The sequence below is a fragment of the Ictalurus furcatus genome, chromosome 16 (assembly GCF_023375685.1).
Source record: "Ictalurus furcatus strain D&B chromosome 16, Billie_1.0, whole genome shotgun sequence".
In the NCBI taxonomy this organism is placed as follows: Eukaryota; Metazoa; Chordata; class Actinopteri; order Siluriformes; family Ictaluridae; genus Ictalurus; species Ictalurus furcatus.
The window spans coordinates 28,080,135-28,102,814 of record NC_071270.1 but is presented as its reverse complement, the minus strand read 5'-3'; the positions used below and the strand labels follow the sequence as shown (position 1 = coordinate 28,102,814).

Here is a 22,680-nt window from a genome sequence, read left to right as displayed (position 1 = left end):
TACCTCAGCAATTTGCAAATGATTCCAATTTTTTTTTTTAAATTATTAAACAATGGCACGTCATCCTTTTTATCCGTTCCTAGTTACATTTAAAGTATTTAAGTTAAGTTGTTTCCTGCTCTCACTTACGTTAGAGCAGCTATAAACAGCCGTTCCCTCACCAGCACCTCTTTTAGCTAATAAGGAAATGAAAATAAAGCATAAACTCCACTGTCCTGAAGATGTCAGAATGCCGCTAGAAAGCGCCGACACTGGAGACTCCTTCCGTTAATACTACGTTATTACAGCATTTATTTCTCCTTACAGAAAACTTTACCATGTCGACTATTTAAAAAAATCTGGATATGTGGAGAGTACGCTGTACAGATCCCTGTGATCGGGTGGTTACTATAGAAACGACAACGTATTAGAACGAGCGCGTTAATATAAGCCTGCGCAAGAATCCAGAATTCATCCATGTGAGCACTCTGTTATGTATTATCCTTACAACCCATTACGAAGCATCAACATTCAAGCCATAATAATAATAATAATAATAATAATAATAATAATAAGGTTCTTCTCCATGCAGATGTTCTAATTTCTCCAGAATTGCTTGATCAAGGTGCTAAGCACTGCTTATGAACATGTTATAAATGCTTAATATCTGTACCCTGTACCCACACAAGAATAACCCAGTTATTCAATAAGCCATGAAACAAAAAATGGAGGACAGTCACTATATAGAAGCAGTTTATATATATATATATATATATATATATATATATATATATATATATATATATATATATATATATAAATAAATAAATATATATATATAAATATAAATATATGTAAATATAAATATACATATATATAAATATACATATATATAAATATACATATATATATATATATAAATATACATATATATATAAATATATATATAAATATATATATATAAATATATATATAAATATATATATAAATATATAAATATATAAATATAAATAAATATATATAAATATATATATAAATATATAAATATACATAAATAAATATATATATAAATATAAATAAATAAACATATATATAATTATAATTATATATAAAAATATAAATATATATAAATAAAAATATAAAAATATATAAATATAAATATAAAAATATATATATATATATATATATATATATATATATATATATATATATATATATATATATATATATATATATAAACAGCTATAGTATATTAGTTACATTTCTGTGTAAAAAATATGAATTATGAAAAGAAAAAACGTGTATAAAAATATACACTCAGATATCTATGGTAAAGATGTTTGCCTGGATAATGAGACACAAAATAAAAGCACAAGCCCAGTGTGAATGAAATGATTTAATCCACAACACATGAACAACTGTGTTTATTTAATACATTTCTACACGTAGGAAGGCGGACCGATGCTGTGGGTGAAACACCGGGTCCGCTACGGTCAGTCTGTCGGGTTCTGGAAATGTCTGAGAGGAGCGTCGGTGGGTTCGGTGGGAAAAAAATGAAAACGTCTCTCTTCACCAGTTCCAGAAAAACAGGCGGCTGCCGTGCTTGGCGGGCTCGAGCGGGGCGTCGATCACAGGGTTGGCCTCGGGTCTCGCTCTCGAGTGGTACGGGTTCTCGGGGAGAGGCCGAGAGGTCGCCACCTTGGTCACCTGACACGACACGGAGAGAGAGAGAGCGAGAGAGCGAGGGTGTAATGAGGAAAGAGAATGACAGACATCTGTATGTGGTTCCTAACAGTTCAGATCTCATGTATAGCTCTAGATAACTTCATGATCTTGTCCTTATTCCAGAAAGCAAAAAAAAAAAAAACAAGTCGTTTAGAACTTATTAATATCCTAAAACTCTGTCTGAGTGTTTATTTTATATTTTAAATTTAAAGATAAAATGCTTGATTCAGCACTTGGACATGGCATCACAGGTCAATTTTAACGCGCTTGTTTGAATTCGTTTCTATAGCAACAACTCATTCACAGGAAGTCTCCGGTGTCAGAGGTAACAGGAGCTGTAACAGGATCTTCAGGACAAGAGGGGTGTACGCTTTCCTAAAACATGCTGTTGGAGGAAAATAATCGGCCTCGCAGTGGTACCGGCGAGTCCGCTTCATCGCAACACGCCGTCGTTGATGATTTTCTCCAAACAGCAGGCGGAGCGTTGCGTTCGATTCGAACTTTAACCCAGAAAGACTCCTGTTTAACCAGGCAATCAGCAACAGGTGGAAAAGGAGTTTTAGCGATGTGGAGAAGGTTAATGGTGGAAGAAAAGAGATATCTGTGTGTGTGTGTGTGTGTGTGTGTGTGTGTGTGTGTAAGTGTCTGACCTTGGACAGGTCTCCCAGCTCTGGTCTCTCCCAGCCGAGCTTCTCCAACACACAGTTATCAAACTCCTTCTGCTGCTTACGGCAGTGACGGAGCTCAGCCAGGTTCGAATAGTCCAGACAGGTCCAGTACTCGGTGAACGACTCGGCACAGTTCCCCTTAATCTGCCTGCACAAGCACACGCGTGTAGGGAAGAGAACATTATTTACAACTTTCTAAATCCTTCTGAATTTACTCTATACGTCACAGAACAGGTTTTTATCGCTTTTTTTTAGCTATTATATCCGAGTGTGCGGTCCTTCTAAACACGTTTATCAGTCCGTACAGGATTTCTCGGGGGTTTTTTTCCTGATCGATGCGGCCAAAAATGCTGGATTTTGCTGCGGCTTAAAAAAAAAAAAAAAAAAAAAAAAAAAAAAAATTTGATGTTTTACTTTGGGAATTTCATTTATTTTTGAAAATACACACTTATTTTTGAAAAAAAAAAAAAGTCGTTTAAATACAAGTCAAAGTACATTTACACATGACTCCTCTTTGTTTTTATTGATATTTCCCGCACGGTTCCAATTTTTCCAGAACTGGGGTCGTACCTGAATTGGCAAAAATCGCAATCGCACGAAACAGTTTTGAACGGTCTTTTCAGTGATGTTTGTTGGTAAATGAGAGTTTTCAGCTGTACTCATGATCGACGCACGTGAATCTAAGAGGGTTTTTGGCTGAATGCTCGTTGTGATGACGTCACATGGCGCGTCCTGGCCCAGATCTGTGGTTCTGAAAAATTGCACGCGTCTCCGAATATCGCGGAGTTTGCTCGATTCCGGTTTCATTTCTGTGATCGCGAAATCCGAGAGGGGCTGCTTTGTTTAGACTTTTTTTTTTATTATTAACGAGCAGTTTATCCAGGGCCGTGTCAAAGGGGTGGGCGAAAAGGGGCGGTCTCGGACCCTTGGGGAGGGGGGGGGGGCTCGTACTCCTTACACACTATGTAATGGATGTCTGTGTGTAATGGACTCAAAATGAGGCGGTCTTTAAGGCAGATTATCTTCAGTTTGGTATTTTTAATTCATACTTAGTCTACTATTAAACGGTACACAAATACAGGGGGGACTTGATGGCCGTCGAATACGAGTCTAACGCTTTTATAAAATGGACTGCGATCACCACTTTGCAGCCAAACAGAAAGGGTTCAGCGAAAGCCCTTAGAGAGAGAGGATTTTTCCAAATCAATAACAGATACACCAATTTCTTTTACCGTTTAAGCCTGAATCAGAGATGGGCCTTATTTAATTTGCCAAGTGCCTGGTGTTTACGCAGGTTTCGAAGGCCAGCCGGCTGGGACGCTTTTTTAGATGCTGTGCAGACTCGGGTTCTTTTTCGCTACATTTTTCTCAAAATTGCATTCCTGGTGTCCGCAAACCTGCGGGCTCCGAAGATGCTCAAAAGATACTGGGATCACCACCCCATATTTTTTCCATATACATCACCGCTAAACCCAATGAGAACTACTTTAGCTGCATATTAACCGGTTTTGATCGTACGCCAGTTAATAATTAAATCCATGGCTCTATTTAGTTCCCTTCTCTCGGCTCACGCAGGTCCCTTTCCGCTCTGTTTACGCTTAGTCCCGCTTGTTTACACTGCGGACAGAATGGTTTATTCCACCCTCCTCAGCCAGCGGTTAGATCTGTACGCGTCCCCCCCTAAAAAAAAAAAAAGAAACGAAGCTGTTTTGTGTTTTAATGACAGACACCAGTCACGGTGCAGAGGCGTCGCTGTGTTATTAGAGCCGAGCGCCTGCCATTAGCCAGACTGAGACGAAGCAGACCACTTCCTACACATAATCGAGCAGGGGGCAAAGCTCTCTGCTCCGCGCCGCTCAGGATGTACACACAGCCACCAGACAATGCAGACTCGACACGTAATTACGGGATTTAGTCACGCGTCATGATAATGTCACAGCGCCACGGCTGAGGACCGTGTGGGCCGGGCTATACACACACACATCGCAACTTTTAATTACGTTTACTCACTATACTACAACACAAGCGTTCTGTGTCTTTATATCCACACTAGAAAACTACAAATAATGTGCGAAGGTAAATTGTAGAACTGTTTGCTTCTGATTACTTTCTTTTTGATTAACTTTGTGAATTATATCTGATGAATTTTATACATGGAAAAAGACTAGGTGAAGTCCCCCCCACCCCCCAATCTCCAGCTGTCCAGTCTGGGCGAGTCTGTGCTCACGATAGCCTCGGATTCCCGTTCTTGGCTGACAGGATGGAACCCGATCTCTTCAGCTCTTCTGCTGTCGTAGTTCATCTGCCTCAAAGGTTCAACGTGCTGCGCGTGTTGAGATGCTTTTCTGCTCGCCACGGATGTAAAGACTGATTACACCTAGAGTTACTGTATCCTTCCTGGCAGCTTGAACCAGTGTGGTCGTTTTCCATAATGACAAGGTGTTTCCACCTACAGAACTGTCGCTCACTCGATGTTTTTCGCACCGTTCTGTGTAAATGCCAGAGAGTGTGGTGTGTGAAAATCCCAGATCAGTTTCTGGAATACTCAAACCAGCCCATCTGGTACCAACAACCATGCCACGGATAACACAGTCACACAGATCAAACTTTCTTCATGTTTGATGTGAACAGTAACTGAAGCGCTTGAACTGTATCTGTATGATTTTATGCCTTGTGCTGCTGCCACACGATTGGCTGATAAGATTGTGCTGATAAACAACTATACAATAAAGCAAAATTGGCAAAATCTAGCTAGAATTTTGGCCCTCTTTTGGTACCATGCTTCAAAATTAAGTCAAATCATTAACAAAACAATTAATAAAAAGTTTTTAAATAATTTAAAAAATAAATCTATATCTGCAATTCAACTGTATTCATCTTTCAAAAGTACTTCCTTCGCTTTAGTATATATATTTATTTCATTTTATAATGTGTGTTTTTCACTTATTCGTGTATTCTTATATCTTATTTTATTAATTAGATTTTTTAAAAATGATTTTAACTACTTTTGCTTTTTTAATGACATTTCATTACCTTTTTGTCTCCGTTTAACGTTTATACTATTTGATCCTACACGACGTTGGATATGAATAAGACGAATGAAACTAACTTATTTATTAGTTTATTTATCGACTGTGGGATTGGGACGTGCATGATTAATTCTGTTCCTTGGAGAACAGTGCATTTGGGGTAAAGAATCTGAAAGACGACGCGGCTCCAACCTGAGACCTTACGATCCTACGAAATCGAAAGGACAAAAAAGTTCATCGGAACGGCAACTTTGTACGTACCGTGAAGCGAGAGTGGAACTGTGGTACGTTATTGTGTTATTTTCTGTGAAACACGCAGCCTTCAGATGTAAAAACAAATGTAAAATGTCGTCTTGTGATCGCGTGAGAGTACCTGAAGAAATTAAGTGCGCACTCGTTGACTTTCCTGCCTTCGTTCAGACACTTCCTAGGGTCCTTCTCCTCCCACCTGCACAGCATGAACTCCTTGTTGGGTTTGTCACACTGCGAGCCGAAGTGATGTGCGGCCGCCTTCAGGACGGCTGACGAGACGTTTACCTTTAAAAAAACAAAACAAAAAAAACACAAATATTAACAGGTGCTTTCACTTTACCCTGCTGTGTTCTCAGTTCTTCACTAAGGTGAGAGCACTCGCATCCGAGAGCATCTGTCTGATCGACAGGGTCTCCATCCGCTTCCATGTGACCTCTAGTCAGAAAGTGATTCGAATCGACTCCCTGAACAAAGTGAATCAAACACGCTGCACTGCTGTCAGAGAAAACTAATCAACACCTTCTGACCAATCAGAGCGCTGTATTATACAGCAACGTGTGTATAACGAGTGTATATGGTGTCAACATTGATAAAGTAATCCTGAATGAAATGCATTAGTCGTGATATGCAAATTACAACATGTTTAATATTCATCGCCTCATTTGCATATTGAATTCAACAATTCTCCTGCTGTATACTTTCACCAGGTTAAGCTTTCTCCTAATATGAGTGAAAGACAAACCCTTTAGAATACGCTTAAATGGTATTTATGAATAATTCGTATTTATGAATAATTAAGAAAATGTTGTCCGTCTTCTTACAGAATGGACAGTGACTATATTTGTCTCGGTTAATAACAGCTGGCTAGTAAAGGTGGTGCAGGACATTTATCCACTCAGCTTATAAAAGGGGCACAGGTTACATAAAGTATGCAATATAACATAATATATTATATTATATTATACGTTATTAGACATATAAGCTAGCTAGCTGGCTAGCTATCTCAGCCCAAACTTCATTTCTATGCAGCTAGCTAGCACCACTTTTGCTTTCAACTTTAAACCTAAAAATGGTTTCAGCTTTTATAAACATACCTCTTCGACGCTCAAATCCGACAACGTCGGAACATCAACCGGACTGGGCATTATTCTGATTTACAAACACGCCAAACTAAATTAAAAACAAGACTAACAGCCCACTCGCTGCTAACCGTTTTAACGTCCCGGTCAGCGGCGTTATTTTTCTCCGCACCCGTATTACTGAAGAAAGCCCGCCTCCTGCGTTAGGATTGGCTAATCTGTGACACAGAGACGAGAAGTCAGCCAATCACGTCAAAATATTCACGTGCGCGTGAACTGCAACCTCGAGGCGTATGTCGTCTGAATACAGGCGGGAAAACAACTCCGCTGTAGGAGGACAGTGGGACTCAATGGAAGGTCAGTAAGATGCGCATGCGCGAAATTTTTATTTATTTATTCAGGCGCGAGTGCATGACGCAGTTATTGTGCGACGATGTGTATTTCGGGGCTGGAAACAAACAAAACAAAAACTAGATTTTTTTCAGGTTTTTAAAAAATGTATATATTTTTTTTAAACTTTGAAAACTTTGTAAAGTCCTTCTTAGCGAGTTAATTTGTAGAAATGCTCACGCTCATTGAAAGGCTAAACTACGCTCGTGATTGGCCGAGTGTTTCCATGGTAACGTCAATGCGTTTGCATCGGCAAAATGGAGTTTACAGGTAGCAGTTACAGTGGAACTTATCAAAGTGGCAGGTAAAAGAATTAAAACGTATTTTTACACGTCTAAAGCACTTAATCGTGTTTTTTTTGAGAAATGAATAAATGATATGGCTTATTGATTTAAAGCTTTTACATTATTATACGTTTGAAAAAGGATTTATAGCTCAAATATTTGCGTCTGTTCATGTTTCTTATAGTTCTCAAGTCATTCCTCACTGCTTTTGTTCTTATAGTATTCAAACGATTATTTTTATAATTTTATAGTCTTATTTTTTTTTTTAAATGATTTTCCGTTTTAGGATGGAGGGCAGAGGAGAGTACACACTCCCCACACATACCAGATATGAAGGAGAGATGAAGGACGGCATGTTTCATGGAAAAGGAGTCTTGCACTTTCCTAATGGAGGGAAATATGAGGGAGTCTGGGAAAATGGGATATGCAAACAGGTTCCTGTGTGTTGTTTCTCGATCAGTAGCTCAATAACACAGTAACATTTGGACCGATCTGTCAGACATTTCATAAACGAGGTTTAAATGACAATTCATTAGCCTTTAGGATCCTAACCCTGGTCCTGGAGACATACCCCCCCAGGGCAGTTTAATGTTTTCCTGCTCCCACACACCTGATGTAATTAATCGTCTCATTAACAACCCTCCCTACCAGTGAGGATCCAGAACTCAGCAGCACTGTGGTATAAAATGAGATAATATACTAATTGATAGATGCACTTACAGGGTCACTACATCTTCTCCGATGGACTGGAGTATGAGGAGACAGACTGGGATTACTGTGACGGCTACGATCGACGTTTCTACACCGAGAGATGTTACGGACTCAAACCTGCAGGTAAATACCTGTTATTTCTCTGCTGATACTTAATTTCAGCTCTAATTTACAATAAAGTAAAAAAAACCACACACACACAAAAAAACAACAACAGAACAAACCTATTTTAACTTACAGCGGTCATTTTTCATCCTAAGGCAACTTTTCGTTATAGGAATACTTTTCTGTTCTTCAGAAAGTTGCTTTTGATAAACAGCCGTTGTTTTGTGATGTCAGGAGAATCCCAGCTGACTAACGGCGTCCCTCCTCCTGTCATCCCTGACGGCTGCTACGACTGCGGAGACGGATTCTACGATCCCAACAGCAGAGTCGTCACGGCTTACACAGGCGGTTTTCTCAGGAACGCCGGTAAAAGGGTTAACGATAGAATAGTTAATAGTGTTAGTACGTAAGACTGAATCCCCGTGCACGCGTCGTACACTCATACAGGATATGTTAATGACAAAAAGTCCAAGAAAAACACTTTTACAGTAGTTTTAAATCCTTTTCTAAGGGTTTTCCTTTCCAACCTGCTTAGTTAACCAGTCCAAGAATCCTTAAAAAAAACCTTCTTTTTTATTTTTCATCTAAAAATGTAATATATCAAAATAACAGATGCATATACAGTACACGTTGCGCTTCTCCAGCCTCGAGAGGACATTTTTGCATCAAATCCCCAACTCTTTGTATTTTAGCGTTTCTTCAGCCACTACAAGAGGAAGTCTGCGATGCATTTTAGCCACGTTATATGCTATAATGTTGTATGTTATTAAGTCCAAATTCCTCTGCCGGTCTGAAAAACCAAAAACGCTTCCTAGTGCGTTCTCGTCACTGGCGGCTTACGAATGTTAGCCAGGTTAAAAAAAACGGCAGACAAATATCCCCGTTGTTGATATTTATAAAACAGCTAAAAATTCCAAAACGGATTCGATGACCAGGTGTAAACAGATCCGGTGTGTTTTCGTGCGATTACGCAACAACGCTGTCAGAGTCGGGATTTAAACTCGCAACTCGCAGCCGTCCAGTGAGCAGCGCAGGAGCGTAACCGCAGAGCCACCGCTGTCTCACTGACTCATTTCAGGGCAGGAAGATTGCGATCACACGATAACTCCAGGGTAGGTCCTTTCTCTCGGCCTGCCATGCTGACATGCTTCTCCGTAGCAGTCATTTGAGCCGTGTCTCCAAAAAAGCCAAATGTAAAACACATTTTTTTGTCCCCACCGTGTACGATGCCCGGTTTGTGATTTGAAGGGAATTTGGGATGTCGGGATCGCAGATAGCAACTCCGCTCCCTGTGCCAGAGTTTCAGATCGGCACACCACCAGGCAATGTCGTGGATTAGGGAAAGGTTGGGAATTAAATATGATACACACACACACACACACACACATAGTCTGGGCCTGTGTATGCTATATGTGTCTGTGGTTAGACGCTTTTGTATATATGAAGCCAACATGTGCTTTTAATAAACCGTATCTGAGATGTTAGTTCGATTTACACTGACAGAATATGTCAGGGTTTTATAGACTACTTCAGTAAAAGATAATATGATACTCATTCGTCATCACTTTGATCAATGTGTGTGTGTTCAGGTGTGTGTGTGTGTGGGGATGGTTCTGACGTTCCATTTGCAACCACTTGGCAGTTAGATGTGTTTTCCACTGTATTTTGGTAAAACGCTGTCTGAAGTAACTACGTGTAACTCGAGACGGATTACCTGATGATCTCGGGCTGATTCACAGCGTGCGGGTATCCGAGAGACTCGAGCACATCTCGAGCACGTGCGTCGTCAAACGTTTCAGGAAAACACGTACAGAAATCCCCACGCCACGTCGGAGCCATCGTGGACGTTTGTCGGAGTTGTGTCGATCCCTCGCCTTGTAAATAGAGGTTTCCAGCAGGTTTTTGTCAGGAAATACGTCAGCTCAGCTCGGCAGCAGGACACGTTCAGCTGTTAGCTGTGGACGGATCACTGACGTGTTTATATTTTGCGAAACAGAACCAATGTGGTTTGTTAGGAAATAGCGCAGGCATGTGCGAGCAAAATGATAACTACAGGAGTGGGTGGGACTGAGCGGAATTCCTTCAGAAGCAGGTGCGATTGGTCCGAATTCTTTGGCGAGCAAGGAGAGTTTGGTCAGAATTCCTCCAGGGGAGGTGGGATTGGACAGTATTCCACCTGGAGTGGGGGGTATTGGTCAAAATTCATTTGGAAGCGGACGGGATTTGTTAGAATTCCTTCAGGAGTGGGAGGATTCGCTAGAATTCCTGAAGAAGGTGATTGGTCGATATTCCCCCAGGAATAGAGGGTCCTGGACAGAATTCCTCAGGAGTGGATGGAATTGGACAGAATTCCTCGGTGAGCAAATAAGCTTGGGCAGAATTCCTCAGGAGAGGGTGGGATTGGTTAGAATTACTTTAGGAGTAGGGGGATTAATCAGAATTCCTTGTGGGTGGATGGGATTGGGCAGAATGAATTCAGAAGCGATCGGGATCGGTCAGAATTCCTTGGTGAACAAATAGAATTGGGCAGGACTCCCCCAGGAGTGGGCAGGAGCGAGATAAAACACAGTCTCGTTCATAGAACTAACAGCAGGACTTATACTGTCATCTATAAACATTAACTAGTCTCCACCTCCCCTAAGCCCCGCCTCTGCCTCCCCTAAGCCCCACCTCCCAGTCTTAAAGATGAAATTATCCTGGAACACTGCAAGTTACTCTGAATGTGAATGAGTTTCATTTTAAATTTGTAAATGAAAGCTCTCCCTCTTATCGAACAACTTTTTAACAACGTTACGGAGCTTAACCGTGACATTCGAAGCAGATGTACGGTTATCGAATTTTGGGCGAGAGAGACTTTCATTGCTTGTTAGCTACATTAGCATTGTAAAGATTGTAAACAAACACTAAACATTGCTGTTAGGTGGAAAACCCTTTTTTTTTTTTGCAGAGACATTTTATTAAGCTTCTAATCACAGAAACAGCTGGAAATTCCCAAAGATCAGAAACCTCACATGCAATAAAATGCTAATGACCATCAATTTAAACTTTAAAAAGATGACTTTTACGTATCAGACACCTTTATCTCTTATTTTCGAAGTGTATTTTTGTGGTATTCCTCTGTACTGGTGGTGGTTCTTTGTGCGAGAGAGTACAGCACAGCGAAGTGATATTTTTATCACTCAGAGGTGAAGGTCTATTTGTCAAAATGGGTGTGAAGACGGAATTTATTGCCGGTGGCTTCCCTCCAGGATGAGGGACGGTCGAGGGGAGGCACACACACTGAGCCACCGCTGAAGAGGAACCCCCTGTCCCAGCAGGGGGGGGGAACCATCAGGGAAGGACAGGAAAGACGGACAAACTCAGGGATGACAGGAGGCAGCCGGCACAGGGAGCAGCAGCACGAACCGGGGCAGGAAGCCTCGAGGAAATGCCCCGGCTCGGGGCCAAACACTGGAGCAGGACGGAGGAAACCCTGGGGGATCTTCGCACAGAGCCGAGCGTCGGATGGACGCAGGAGAATGTGTTTTTTCTGTATGGGAACATGAGTCACCCGCATACCTGCTGCTGCATCACGTACAGCTTCCCTGTCACACTGCCAGATCCCTCCTGTCCATTAGCAGTGCTTCAGCAGCATGACCAGAAGGTTGTGAGGTCAAACCCCGGGTTTGTTTAATAACTTAATCCTACGGTGCGACCTTTCTTCAGTCCCTCACTCGCGACTTAACTCGGTTCCTACCTACGATCAGATCCCATTTCGTGTTTGACACACGAAAATAAAATCAAAACTTCTACTCATGGTGTCCACTCGTCATATCACACGCAATTTCTTGTTTAATGTGTACAGAGATGTTATCTCAGAAGGAAATAGCAGAGGTCGTCGGAGCCTCTGGTGAGCGTACGGACAGTAGGTAGTACAGAACGAAGCTAGTACAAAGCCGAGCGCGTAACGTACATAAATCCTACAACTGATTCGATTTCCACACGGGTTAGTACGTTATTTCCTTTGTGTTTACCTCGTTAGCTTTAGAAGATATACTGGATATAGCTGCTATGGTTTATCATCAAAATAAAATAACTTTTAAAAAAAATGAGATTGCATTAAATTTACATAGGCTTCTTCTTCATTTTAAATAGAATGAATAAAATGTCAAATCATTCGATTTAGCGCACATGAACGACAGCGATTTCAGCCCGACGTCTCCTTCTTCATGATCACCGCGGCGTGAAATCTATCCTGATCACTGCACGGCGAGCCAATTACGTGTTTGTGCCCTAGAGAACTTCGAAACACGCGATTCTGAATAACAGCATCATAGTGTGTGTGTGTGTGTGTGTGTGTGTGAACGGTCCGTCAACAAACAAGGCCTTGTTACGGTGCACAGCCGCAAACACTCACACACACTCACATGCACTCACACGCTGGCACTGCTCTTCAGGTTTCTGGATGTTCCTCTGAAACGAGAGGTGTTTTCCTGCGTGCCAGGGAAGCGTTTAGAGGAAGGACAGATGATTACTGCGGTTCCTCCCTGAGCAGAGACGCTCTGTAGCGCGAGGAGGGTTTCCAAGATCCCGTCATTAGAGCACGACGGTGCGATAAAGCAAAAAAAAAAAAAGTGTGTAGGAGCTTCACATCGCTGTTAAGCACTCTCAGATTGCTTTTAGACAGCCAGGCTCAGGGTCCTCTGGAAAATATACTGTGCAGAATTGTCCGTCCACCTCAAATATATATGTCCCGTGTCTCACGTTAGTTTCTTTAGTTTTAAATCGAATTATATTAATAAGTAATGGACGTTGATGCCAAACAAAATGTTTGGTTTTACATTTCTTCCTCAAACCACAAGATTCCGTCTCAGAGTAGTGCTGGTGTGGTTTAGGACACAACGTAGCCTATAAATATGATCTAAACCTCACCGTGTAGCTGGAATGTTAGCTATAGCGGCGGCCATCTTGAGCTAAGTTCACGGTGTATTATTTTGAGCGTGCCTTTGCCGAATGTTTCGATGCGACGAGACGAGTGAGTAATAAGCTTAAGAGACCGCTTAAGTCGCATGAATATTTTTAATATATTATTATATCCCCTCCACCAAAGTTTGAAAGCTGTATCCTACGATTGTTCCGTACATCACGGATTACCGTGTGAGCCGGATTGTTGTCGATTCGATGGATTGGATTGGATTGGATTCATCCCTTTTTCGGGGCTGCTCTTGGATTTGTCACCGAGACGACAAGTCCGTGATCACGAACCTGCTCGAGAGCAGCTTATTCAGCGTGAACAAGATGATACGACGACGTGCAATGAATTTGCGTAAGTGCTAGCGCGAGTCCTCGGAGTTTGCGCTTTCAGCGCGTTTAAAAGGAAAAGCGTATAAGGAATATAGCAGCTGAAAGTTTATTGGTTAGGATTTCCTGAGTCGGATTTATTATCCCACAGCCACTAAATTGCAAGAAAGAGAGAACGTTTAACGGTCTTTCCAGGTCTGCGTACCAATGCGTCGCATTAGCTAACTGGTGACTCGCTGATCGGATTTCGAGTCTACACGCAGTAGCAGTTCTTTCCTGGACAAAACGTTCCGAGGCGCGTTCGGGGAACTGAATTGTCCCGAGATAACGGTGAGGAAATCTGCCATTCGTCGACTGCGATTTGTTAAACGACGTACAAGATACAGGGCCCTGATACGGACGAAATGTTCCCTTAAACGCGCGAATATAATATATTGCAAAGCGGCTGACGTTACAAACTCCTTTACTCTCATCGCTCCGAAGACGCGAACTTTACACTCCGAGCACTTCTTTTCCAGAGGACGCCGTTGAAGGGAAACCGAAGGGAAACTGTGCGTCTGTGGCAGTAGGACTGGATTCATTAGCGTATAAAAGAGAAAAACAGATCCTGTAGCGTCCTGAATTTTATTCGGGAAAGTTAAAAAGTTCAGTTAAAAAACCAGGATGGTGAAAAGTTGACTGTAAAAAGCCCATTAGGAGATTGGTGTGTGTGTGTGTGTGTGTGTGTGTGTGTGTGTGTGGGGTTGCTAGGCTAGATATCGTTTGTGTAAGAACGTAATATTTTCGTGGACATTTTAGTAATAATGGAATTGATTTATGTATTATGAAACCGTGTTCCGAGTCTCAGAGTCGCTGGCTCTTTTCCCGACGCTCTGCTGCCGAACTGTTTGTCCAGGTTTCCTGCTTGTAAAGTAATTTTTCCTGTGAAATAAGCGAAAGGTTCCCGCTCGCCCTCGCTGCCAGTGAAAACAGGACGAGCCCGAGGTCCTTCTCCACAACCCGCAGACTACGAACAGGCTTTGTTACCCCGCGTTCACGCTGGCGAGTGAGAAGTCGCTCGGGTGACGCTCGCGTCTGTTGTCTCTTGGCTCGGATGATATCAAACATCGTACTCATTCCGTTGAACATATTGTGCTTCGTACTCAGATTAGATTACTGACGAAAGCGAACCGTATTAGCTACGTACACGCACCGGAGGCACCAGCGAGCTCCTTCCGAGCTCTATTTTCATCCTAATGTCCCTAAACACGTTTAATTAAAGCTCGGATGAAACGAAACCGTAACGAGGTTATAAGACGTTCTGCCGTTGTCGTGAGTCAAACTCACGCAATGGGAACTGATTGCTGTGTAGGAACTAAAGTCATGTGAGGGGGAAACAGAGAAACATCAGAACACCCACACACACACACACACACACACACCATAGGACCGCTCCAATCGTTTGGATTTGTCGCTTTACTGCAATCAAAGCTGATTCGCACAGACTTGAGAAAATCTCGTTTTTTTTAGCGTGGTAAGTGCAGCTCGGTGTAGAAAATGAAGGGCCGCTTTGTAGCTTGCTGTAGCCTAGCGTGAGGATCTCTCGCTTCTTCGACCACAAGATCGCTGTGATCTCCCGGCCATTAATGCAAGTGCAGCTCTGTTTGGAAGGAAACACTTTTCCTTCTGAGTGTATTTTAGGGATTAAGATAAACACCTTTTAACAAGGTGCCATTAGAGCTTCCCGTCTCGCCGGAGGGCTCCAGCGCAGAGACCGAGTGACGAATTATTACCAGCGCTAAGCAGAGAAAGGAGACACGCCGGAGGACAGCGAGCCCCGCTTCTTCTAATCACCGAAACGCGGGCTGGGAATAAAACAACAGGGCCGGCACGTTTTTAGCGGCGTTCGACTTCTCGGCGGTTTTAGAAATAAAGTTAGCACGAGTTAAAGGTTAAAGGTCAAAGGTTTCGTACGGAGCGAAGAATAGAAGGTCTTCCCGAGATGTATCAGCCATTCAGAGAACCCTTTAGGAACCCTTCATTGTATTTATACATGGTCATCAAAATGTTGTGTATGCTGAATTTAGAAAGCGTAAATGTCCCTTTTAAAGTTTTTTGATACAGTATGGATATGAGAAGTCCGAGTACCAGGGAATATCCGATACCGAACCTTGCACAGATTTCTGTTGCTGCGAGAACACAAACAGTCAAGATCTTTCTGCTTTTACGCTACGATATGTTTCAGTAAGCCTGTTATGAAAGGCCGGAGTGCAAAGGTCTGCGTACTCGTACTACAAAACCAAACAACGGAACCTACAAGACGTTTAACGCGAGTTTGGGTTCCGAGGCACAACAACGGCGAAGATATCAATAGTTAAACAACCGAAGTGATTTTTCCGAATGTGTCCCGCCCCCCCTCCCCCCACACTTACACTGCTCCTCGACTCTTTGCTGGAGTTTCTGTGTGTTTCTGTGTTTTAATCCTCTTCTCACTTATTTTTTGATGACTCCATGAGTCTGAGCTTTAATATGTTTTCTTTCACCCGGTAATACCCGGATATAGAGACGTTTAAAAAAAGATTGAAGGTACCATCATTGGACCGTAATGACCTTTTGGAGATAATAAATAAAACAAACGTACACACACAATATATGGATACAGGGTAATGGTGCAAGTTCTTGGTGGTACCGTTCGTGCAATAAGGAAAAGTCCAGTTTAGAGGATGTAAAAGGGGACACAAACTTCTGAGCTCGATAAAAGGACTCAGTCGTTGTAGGCTCGGCTGCGGCAATCGATAAACATGGGATTATTCGTTCAATTATTAAAATAAAAAAGGAGGTACATTTTTCTTTGCATTTTTAACCAGAATCCAGGGGAGATGCAAACTTTTGCACTCAGTTATTACTACAGAGTGAATATTGATCGAGTTTGATCCTCACGTGTATATACTTTATTTTTTTTTTAGTGTTTTTGGATTTTCTTATAAAATAATAATGACCTGATATTCTTTTATTATATATTTCTAATTTTTAAGTTCACACACACACACACACACACACACACACACACGTTCTACCCCCAGGCCTATTTTTGTATTTCTTCATTCTTACTATTGAACATGATCACGTGAGTAATATTTGATCAAAACACGTGAACACGGTGCGTCTCACCATTGCATACCCTGCAACTGCACGTGTGAATTCGTAAGTAAACACGTCTGACGTCATGTGGACTGTGTGTGTGTGTGTGTGTGTGTGTGATAATTAAACCACTTGTGGGAAAATGAACGTGAAAATAAATGAAAATAAAAATACACACACGTGACAAGTCGTGTTTAAAAGCCACGTGACTGCTCACGCGTGGAGTTCACGTGCTAAATAGCATTATTGAGCATTATTCACCTCTTAACTTGTACATTAGGATATTTTTGCTGCGCACTAACGCTTCTGCAGCAACACGCAGTGAGTGTGTTACTCTGCATTCTTCCTGTCTTCCTTTCTTCCTTCCTTTCTTCCTTTCTTTAAGGCAGAAACACGGCGCGTGTTAACTCCTCCGCTTTCACAAAGCACTATTGATATTGAAATTGATGTCACCAGGTGACTCTTTGCGGGCCGTTAAATACAGCGGATAAAAAAACCCAACAACTCAACCACCGTGGAGTCCATCCGGGGCTCCTTTTCGGCTTCACCGTGAGCCGCGCGAGGCCACCTGTGCTCAGAAACAGAGCCAGATTAGCCTGTGAATTATAGCGCGTCGGTAAACGCCTGGGAAACGATCAGCCTCAAGAGGGCAATTTGGCCGCAAATATGAAAATGCGCAAATTTCTGGACCCATTAACGTATACAGGCGCGCTCGAGCGCCGGGGTGTAATTGCGGCGCGACCCCCGGCGCACATTCAGCCGCTTGCGCGAGCCTATTAATTGCGTTAAAATAGTAATGAAATGACGCGGCGTTTGCACGCGCGCGGGCTGGCAGCGCACCGCATAAGCATCACGGAGGCCTATAGGCAGGTAGAAGTGGCGCGCGGGGCGCGTTGGAGAGGCAGTTTTTAGGGGCCATCGCGCGCAATTACGGACAATCAGAGGAGGGCTCGAGACCCCGCGCTCTCCACAATGGGGCCCGGTGCGCTCCGGTTTTTTTTTTTGTTGTTTTTTGCTGGGTTTTCGAGCGAGTGAGTGAGAGAGAAAGGGATGGAGGGATGCGGGGTGTTAGGGTGGGGGTGTGGCGCTCAAGTGCGTGCAGCTGCGCGAGCGCGATTCAGCTCCGGCATCGGCGGCCACCTCTCGCGCCGCAATTAGCAACTCCTTTCACTTTTTTTCCCCCCTCCTCTATTTAAAGAAAAAGAGGAGGAGGAGGAGGAGAAGGAGAGAGAAAAAACCCCGCAGCAGCGCCACTGTTAGCCACTGTTTTCCACCCGCGGAATCATCTCTGGCAGAAAAGCAAGCGATTGATTGTTGCCTCGAGTGGCTCGTGAAGAGCGTATTTTCATAATGGAGCTCTTAATCCTTCGCTTAAAAAATGGAAATTGCCTTAACTGCGCGTGAATGATGAGATTGACACATGGCCTCCTGTTTTGTTTTGGGGTTTTCTTTTCTTTCTTTTTTTTTTTTTTTTTTACCGGGGGGAGGCTATAATTCCTGACCAAGACCTGCATCACTGACAATATCTCTAGGTAAAAGTCTAAAAGGGAGGATATTTATTTATATGTTCGGTGCTTTATGCTTTACACGAATAAGCCTGCGTTGTAATTTTCTACAAACTTTACGGATAACATAAAGCATCAACAAATAACATTTCCTGGATTATCCAATATTTCCATCTAAACACATCAAAAATCAATAACTGAGACTTTCTCTCTTACTAATAATGCATTAAAACCGATTATGATGTCACTAAATACGATCAACCAATCACGTCGGATATGTAAATGATGTAAGGAATAAAGCACAAAGGGCCCTGCTGTTATACACACAGAGTTGATCATTTTCCCATAGCAGAATGCCACGACGTGTTTGATTCCTCTCCTGCCATTTTAAATCGATAAACAAACATCATGCCGTACTTTTATCCGTTTATAGTTACATTTCACGTTCGGAACAGCGACGAGACGAGTGAGATCCCGTTCCCGCTTACGTCATAGCAGCTTGTTCCCTCACGAGACGCTCTTTATTTATAGAAATCACGTAAGAGTAAACCCCACTGTCCTGTGAAGATGACGGAAAACCTTTCGTAAAAACCTACAGCTGTACTTCTGACTGTCACAGAGCACCGACACTGGAGACTCACTTCCGTACACGTCGAATAAAGATTTACTCACCTTACTGAAAACGTCGGCGTCGAGCTGTTACTATGGAAACGATAACGTGTTATCGTGCCGTCAAAAGCTGTGCTGCTGCGATTCCAGAAATCAGAGCTGTGGGATAAATAAAAATCGACATGTTTTGACTGGTGTAAAGTAAATCAGGGATGAATTGAGGATGTGAACGGAGGGTATTTGAAGTGGCGTGAGGACTTTCTTCGTGTAAAAGTCTAGAGAGCTTCCTGTGCCGTTTTTAAATAGTTCTTGGGTTAAAAAGCAGAGTTCATCGTGTAGAGATTAGTCTGAATGAGTGATAATGACACGCCTGGGCTACTTTAACATTATAACTTTACACTGCCTGTCTTTTGCAGATGATCAGGAGCACGAGTGGATCACACGGACATGCCGGAAGGGCTGGGATGAGTTCGTTGGATGTAGTCCCAGGAACAGCACAAAGTTTGTATAGTATAACTTGCCTTTAATGTACGTTTGAATAAACATGCCGAGATAACTGATTGTCTAGAATGTAAGAGCCTTTGCAGTATAACAAGGAGTCGGAGAGTAACCTGCTGCATTTATGGTTTGTTATATATGTTTTTTTTTTTATCTTTTCCAAATCTGCGGGTTCGAAAGTGGAGTCCCGGCGAAGCCTGATCCACTTTCTGGATCTACGTTTTATCGGTTTTATTTTTAATGGCATTACGATGGTGGAGAACAAAATTAACCACGATCAGATTCGACTGGCCTCTTTAAAAAAAAAAAAAAAAAAAAAAAAAAAACTTTAAAAACAGCATGACATTTAAAATATATATATATATATATATATATATATATATATATATATATATATATATATATATATATATATATATAGCTGTTTCTGTTCCAGCATGTTTTGACATTTTAGTAAGTGGTGGAAAGTAAAGAAAGAAAACAAATCTCTAATAGTGTAATAATTAAATAATGATGAAGAAATAAGATCAGGTGTATAAAATCTAAATGATGGGATTCTCTTTCTAAAATAAATCTGGTGGGATTATTATTATTATTATTTTTTAACTAGAAGATGCAATAAGTTCGAGAAGCCATGGGTTAAATGATGAAACGTGTGTGTGTGTGTGTGTGTGTGTGTGTGTGTTTTAATATTTTTGTGGGGTCCTATAATGACCGGAATATCGGACAGTATTAACCTCGTAGGGACGATGATTTTTACAAACACTGCAGCTTTTAATTAAAAGTACACCCAGAATGTTAACAGAAAGTCCTCACAAGGTGCCTAAGACGCATTTGTGTGTGTGTGTGTGTGAGAGAGAGAGAGAGAGAGAGAGAGAGAGTGCGTGTGTGTTTGTGTGTGTTTGTGTGTGTGTGTGTGTGTGTGAGTGCTCCAGGCTGAGCTGTACCTCAGATCCATGTGGTAAAAAAAAGGAAATAATAATAATAATAATAATAATAATAATAATAATTTCTGAAAACAGAAAGCATTTTTTTTTAAACCCCAGCAAAGCCAAAAATCCAGCTCTGTTCAGATCGCACACTGCCTGTAGGGGTTTCAGTCTCGTGCTTCTGCACAATACAGATTTGTTTGTTAGCATTTAGTCCTACTTTGGGAAATATCGGCTGAGCAAATGTATTCGATGCCCTGCGATGGATTGGCACCCTGTCCAGGGTGAACCCCGCCTTGTGCCCCATGCTCCCTGGGATAGACTCCAGGTTCCCCGCGACCCTGAAAAGCATAAAGTGGTATAGATGGATGGATGGATGGATGGAAATGTATTCGAATAGGACAATTTATTCTTTTTCTTTTAGAAAAAAAAATGCAGTAGATATCCTAAAAGAACAAAATCAGAAGTCACTCCACATCAGTCTGTCAGTTATCGGACGGATACGAGCGTAAAATTCAATTCAGTTAAGATATTTGTACAGCGCGTTTAACAACGGACGGGTGTCACAAAGCAGCTTTAAAGACATCTATACAGTTTAAACGTGTGAATTGATCCCTGACGGGCGAGCCACGGCGAGGCGACGGAGGCGAGGGAGGGAAAACTCCCTGAGACCATACGAGGAAGAAACCTCGAGAGGAACCGGGCTGAACAGGGAACCCGTCCTCGTCTGGGTGACCCCGGAGAGTGCGATGATAAATCATATGCCAATATAAAAATGGTGGATATCAGAGTGCAAAAAGAATTCATTTGATCCGATCCGGTAAGAAACGGAAAAGACTGGAATTGGGTTTGGATGGGATTGTTTTGGAACTGTAAATGTTTTGCTAGGATCGATTATTATTATTATTATTATTATTATTATTATTATATTAATACTATTTATTATATTTATATAATTCTTGCAATGCAAATGATTTCTGTGAGAAAGCTGCAGTTTTGTGGAAGTCGTGGACTTTTAGAAAGTGCTCCAGTTCAAAAAAAATAAATCATCTTAACGCTTAGTGGGTTATAAAGAAAAAATATCATATGTATATCGATGTGGTCTGATTATCTGATATGGTTAAATCTGGAGTGCAAAAGTTTGCACCCCCTCTTGTGTTTTTTGTTTGTTTGTTTATTTTTGTGGAACAAAGAAATGTATCTTTATTTTACAGTAGAGGTCTCCAAAAAAAAAAAAGCAAAGTTCAGTAATAAATGTTACCGTGGGTCTTTGTGTCTTCCGGCACAGATATTTCAAAGGATCTAAAAGCTTGGATGCAATTAAAGGAGGCAAGCTTTAAAAACAATCGATCACTATAATTATAACGAAGGATCATCTCTGAAAACAACCGCGTCTCTTTGCTGTTCCATTTCTTCATCTTCTGCTTTTTTTGTTTTTTTTTTACGAGGGTGTACAAACTTTTAGACTTTCTGTAAATGAGGTAACTATATATATATATATATATATATATATATATATATATATATATATATTCTACTCTGTGTCTTTGAATATGTATTCAGAGCAGAGCTTACAACCTTGCTGTGTTTTGTTCCTGTTATAAACGACAGGAATCTTTCGTTCATTAATGAACACGTCGTACGTTTTTTTTTTGTTTGTTTTTTTTTTAAAATCCGTTTAATGTCTGCGAAACAAGTGAGTCCCGGTTCTCGATAAACAGTCACTGTGTAAACTCCTCTGTCCTGAAGAAAACTTAACGTCGCAGCTTTAACCTCTGACTGTTACAAAGCGCTGACACTGGAGACTCCTTCCGTAAACGTTACACAACCGTATCAACAAGGACACGTTTCGGAGTCGTACGTTTTAACACACAGTGTATAGAGTGACGGATAGAAAGATTATCACGCACGTAGACAGCAGCTACAGAGGAATAAGTGTGTGTGTGTGTGTGTGTGTGTGTAATTCATGCCCACCTATTGCAGCTGCTTCTCCAAAATTTTCCATCCAACTAATGATCCTTTTGGGAAAATAGACCTAAACTCTCCTTTAGATTTAAGTGTGTGTGTGTGTGTGTGTGTGTGTGTGTGTGCTTTGAAACAGTACCCGGGACAGGAGATCAGCCCCGTGATGCAGCCTGACAGTGACTTCCTGTGTGTGATGGTGCTGGAATCAGTGAGTGAGTCATTACTGCACACGCTGACCCGTGAAGGGCCTGGCAGCTCCGCCATCGGCCTGTGATTGCTTCCTGCTTTACACCGTACACACACACACACACACACACACACACACACACACACACAGAACTATATAATACAGTACGGAAAGATCCACTAGATTTTCTCCCGTTAGTATTCGACAGTACATTCTCACATAAACATATCGACTGTTAAACACATATATTCAGCTCTTTTTGTTCGTTTTTTCCCTCCACCGAGCGAGCGAAGCTGTTTTTAATTTAGCTCGTGGTAAATCAGCGTCCGAGAGCCTGATGGGCTCCGGATCGTCCGTCTCTGCAC

At 41.8% G+C, this 22,680-nt stretch overlaps 2 protein-coding genes across 3 annotated transcripts; one reads left to right on the top strand and one right to left on the bottom strand.

Moving 5' to 3' along the window:
• Positions 1-1,356: 1,356 nt before the first annotated feature.
• Positions 1,357-6,920, bottom strand: LOC128620412 (NADH dehydrogenase [ubiquinone] 1 alpha subcomplex subunit 8-like). Its single transcript, XM_053645384.1, has 4 exons — positions 6,748-6,920; positions 5,775-5,938; positions 2,355-2,520; positions 1,357-1,686 (listed from the first exon to the last, which is right to left on the bottom strand). Exons 1-4 carry the CDS (start codon positions 6,796-6,798, stop codon positions 1,549-1,551), a joined length of 519 nt encoding a protein of 172 aa, XP_053501359.1. The 5' UTR covers positions 6,799-6,920; the 3' UTR covers positions 1,357-1,548.
• Positions 6,921-7,018: 98 nt separating this feature from the next.
• On the top strand, positions 7,019-22,467 carry LOC128620411 (MORN repeat-containing protein 5-like). Of its 2 annotated transcripts, none has more exons than XM_053645382.1 (6): positions 7,019-7,426; positions 7,693-7,846; positions 8,129-8,240; positions 8,457-8,588; positions 19,153-19,237; positions 22,265-22,467. In XM_053645382.1, exons 1-6 carry the CDS (start codon positions 7,380-7,382, stop codon positions 22,290-22,292), a joined length of 558 nt encoding a protein of 185 aa, XP_053501357.1. In that variant the 5' UTR covers positions 7,019-7,379; the 3' UTR covers positions 22,293-22,467. The 2 variants fall into 2 exon arrangements, with proteins under 2 accessions (XP_053501357.1, XP_053501358.1); XM_053645383.1 differs by having other exon boundaries at positions 7,237-7,426; positions 7,693-7,840.
• Positions 22,468-22,680: the final 213 nt, after the last annotated feature.

Excerpts from the sequence above, each read along its gene's own strand:
- LOC128620412 (XM_053645384.1), bottom strand. The coding sequence starts at position 6,798 with ATGCCCAGTCCGGTTGATGTTCCGACGTTGTCGGATTTGAGCGTCGAA. Across the intron at positions 5,939-6,747 it reads CGGATTTGAGCGTCGAAGAG|GTAAACGTCTCGTCAGCCGT; the intron begins GTATGTTTATAA and ends GTTTTTTTAAAG. Across the intron at positions 1,687-2,354 it reads AGCTGGGAGACCTGTCCAAG|GTGACCAAGGTGGCGACCTC; the intron begins GTCAGACACTTA and ends GTGTCGTGTCAG.
- LOC128620411 (XM_053645382.1), top strand. The coding sequence starts at position 7,380 with ATGGAGTTTACAGGTAGCAGTTACAGTGGAACTTATCAAAGTGGCAG. Across the intron at positions 7,847-8,128 it reads GGATATGCAAACAGGTTCCT|GGTCACTACATCTTCTCCGA; the intron begins GTGTGTTGTTTC and ends ATGCACTTACAG. Across the intron at positions 19,238-22,264 it reads AGTCCCAGGAACAGCACAAA|TACCCGGGACAGGAGATCAG; the intron begins GTTTGTATAGTA and ends GCTTTGAAACAG.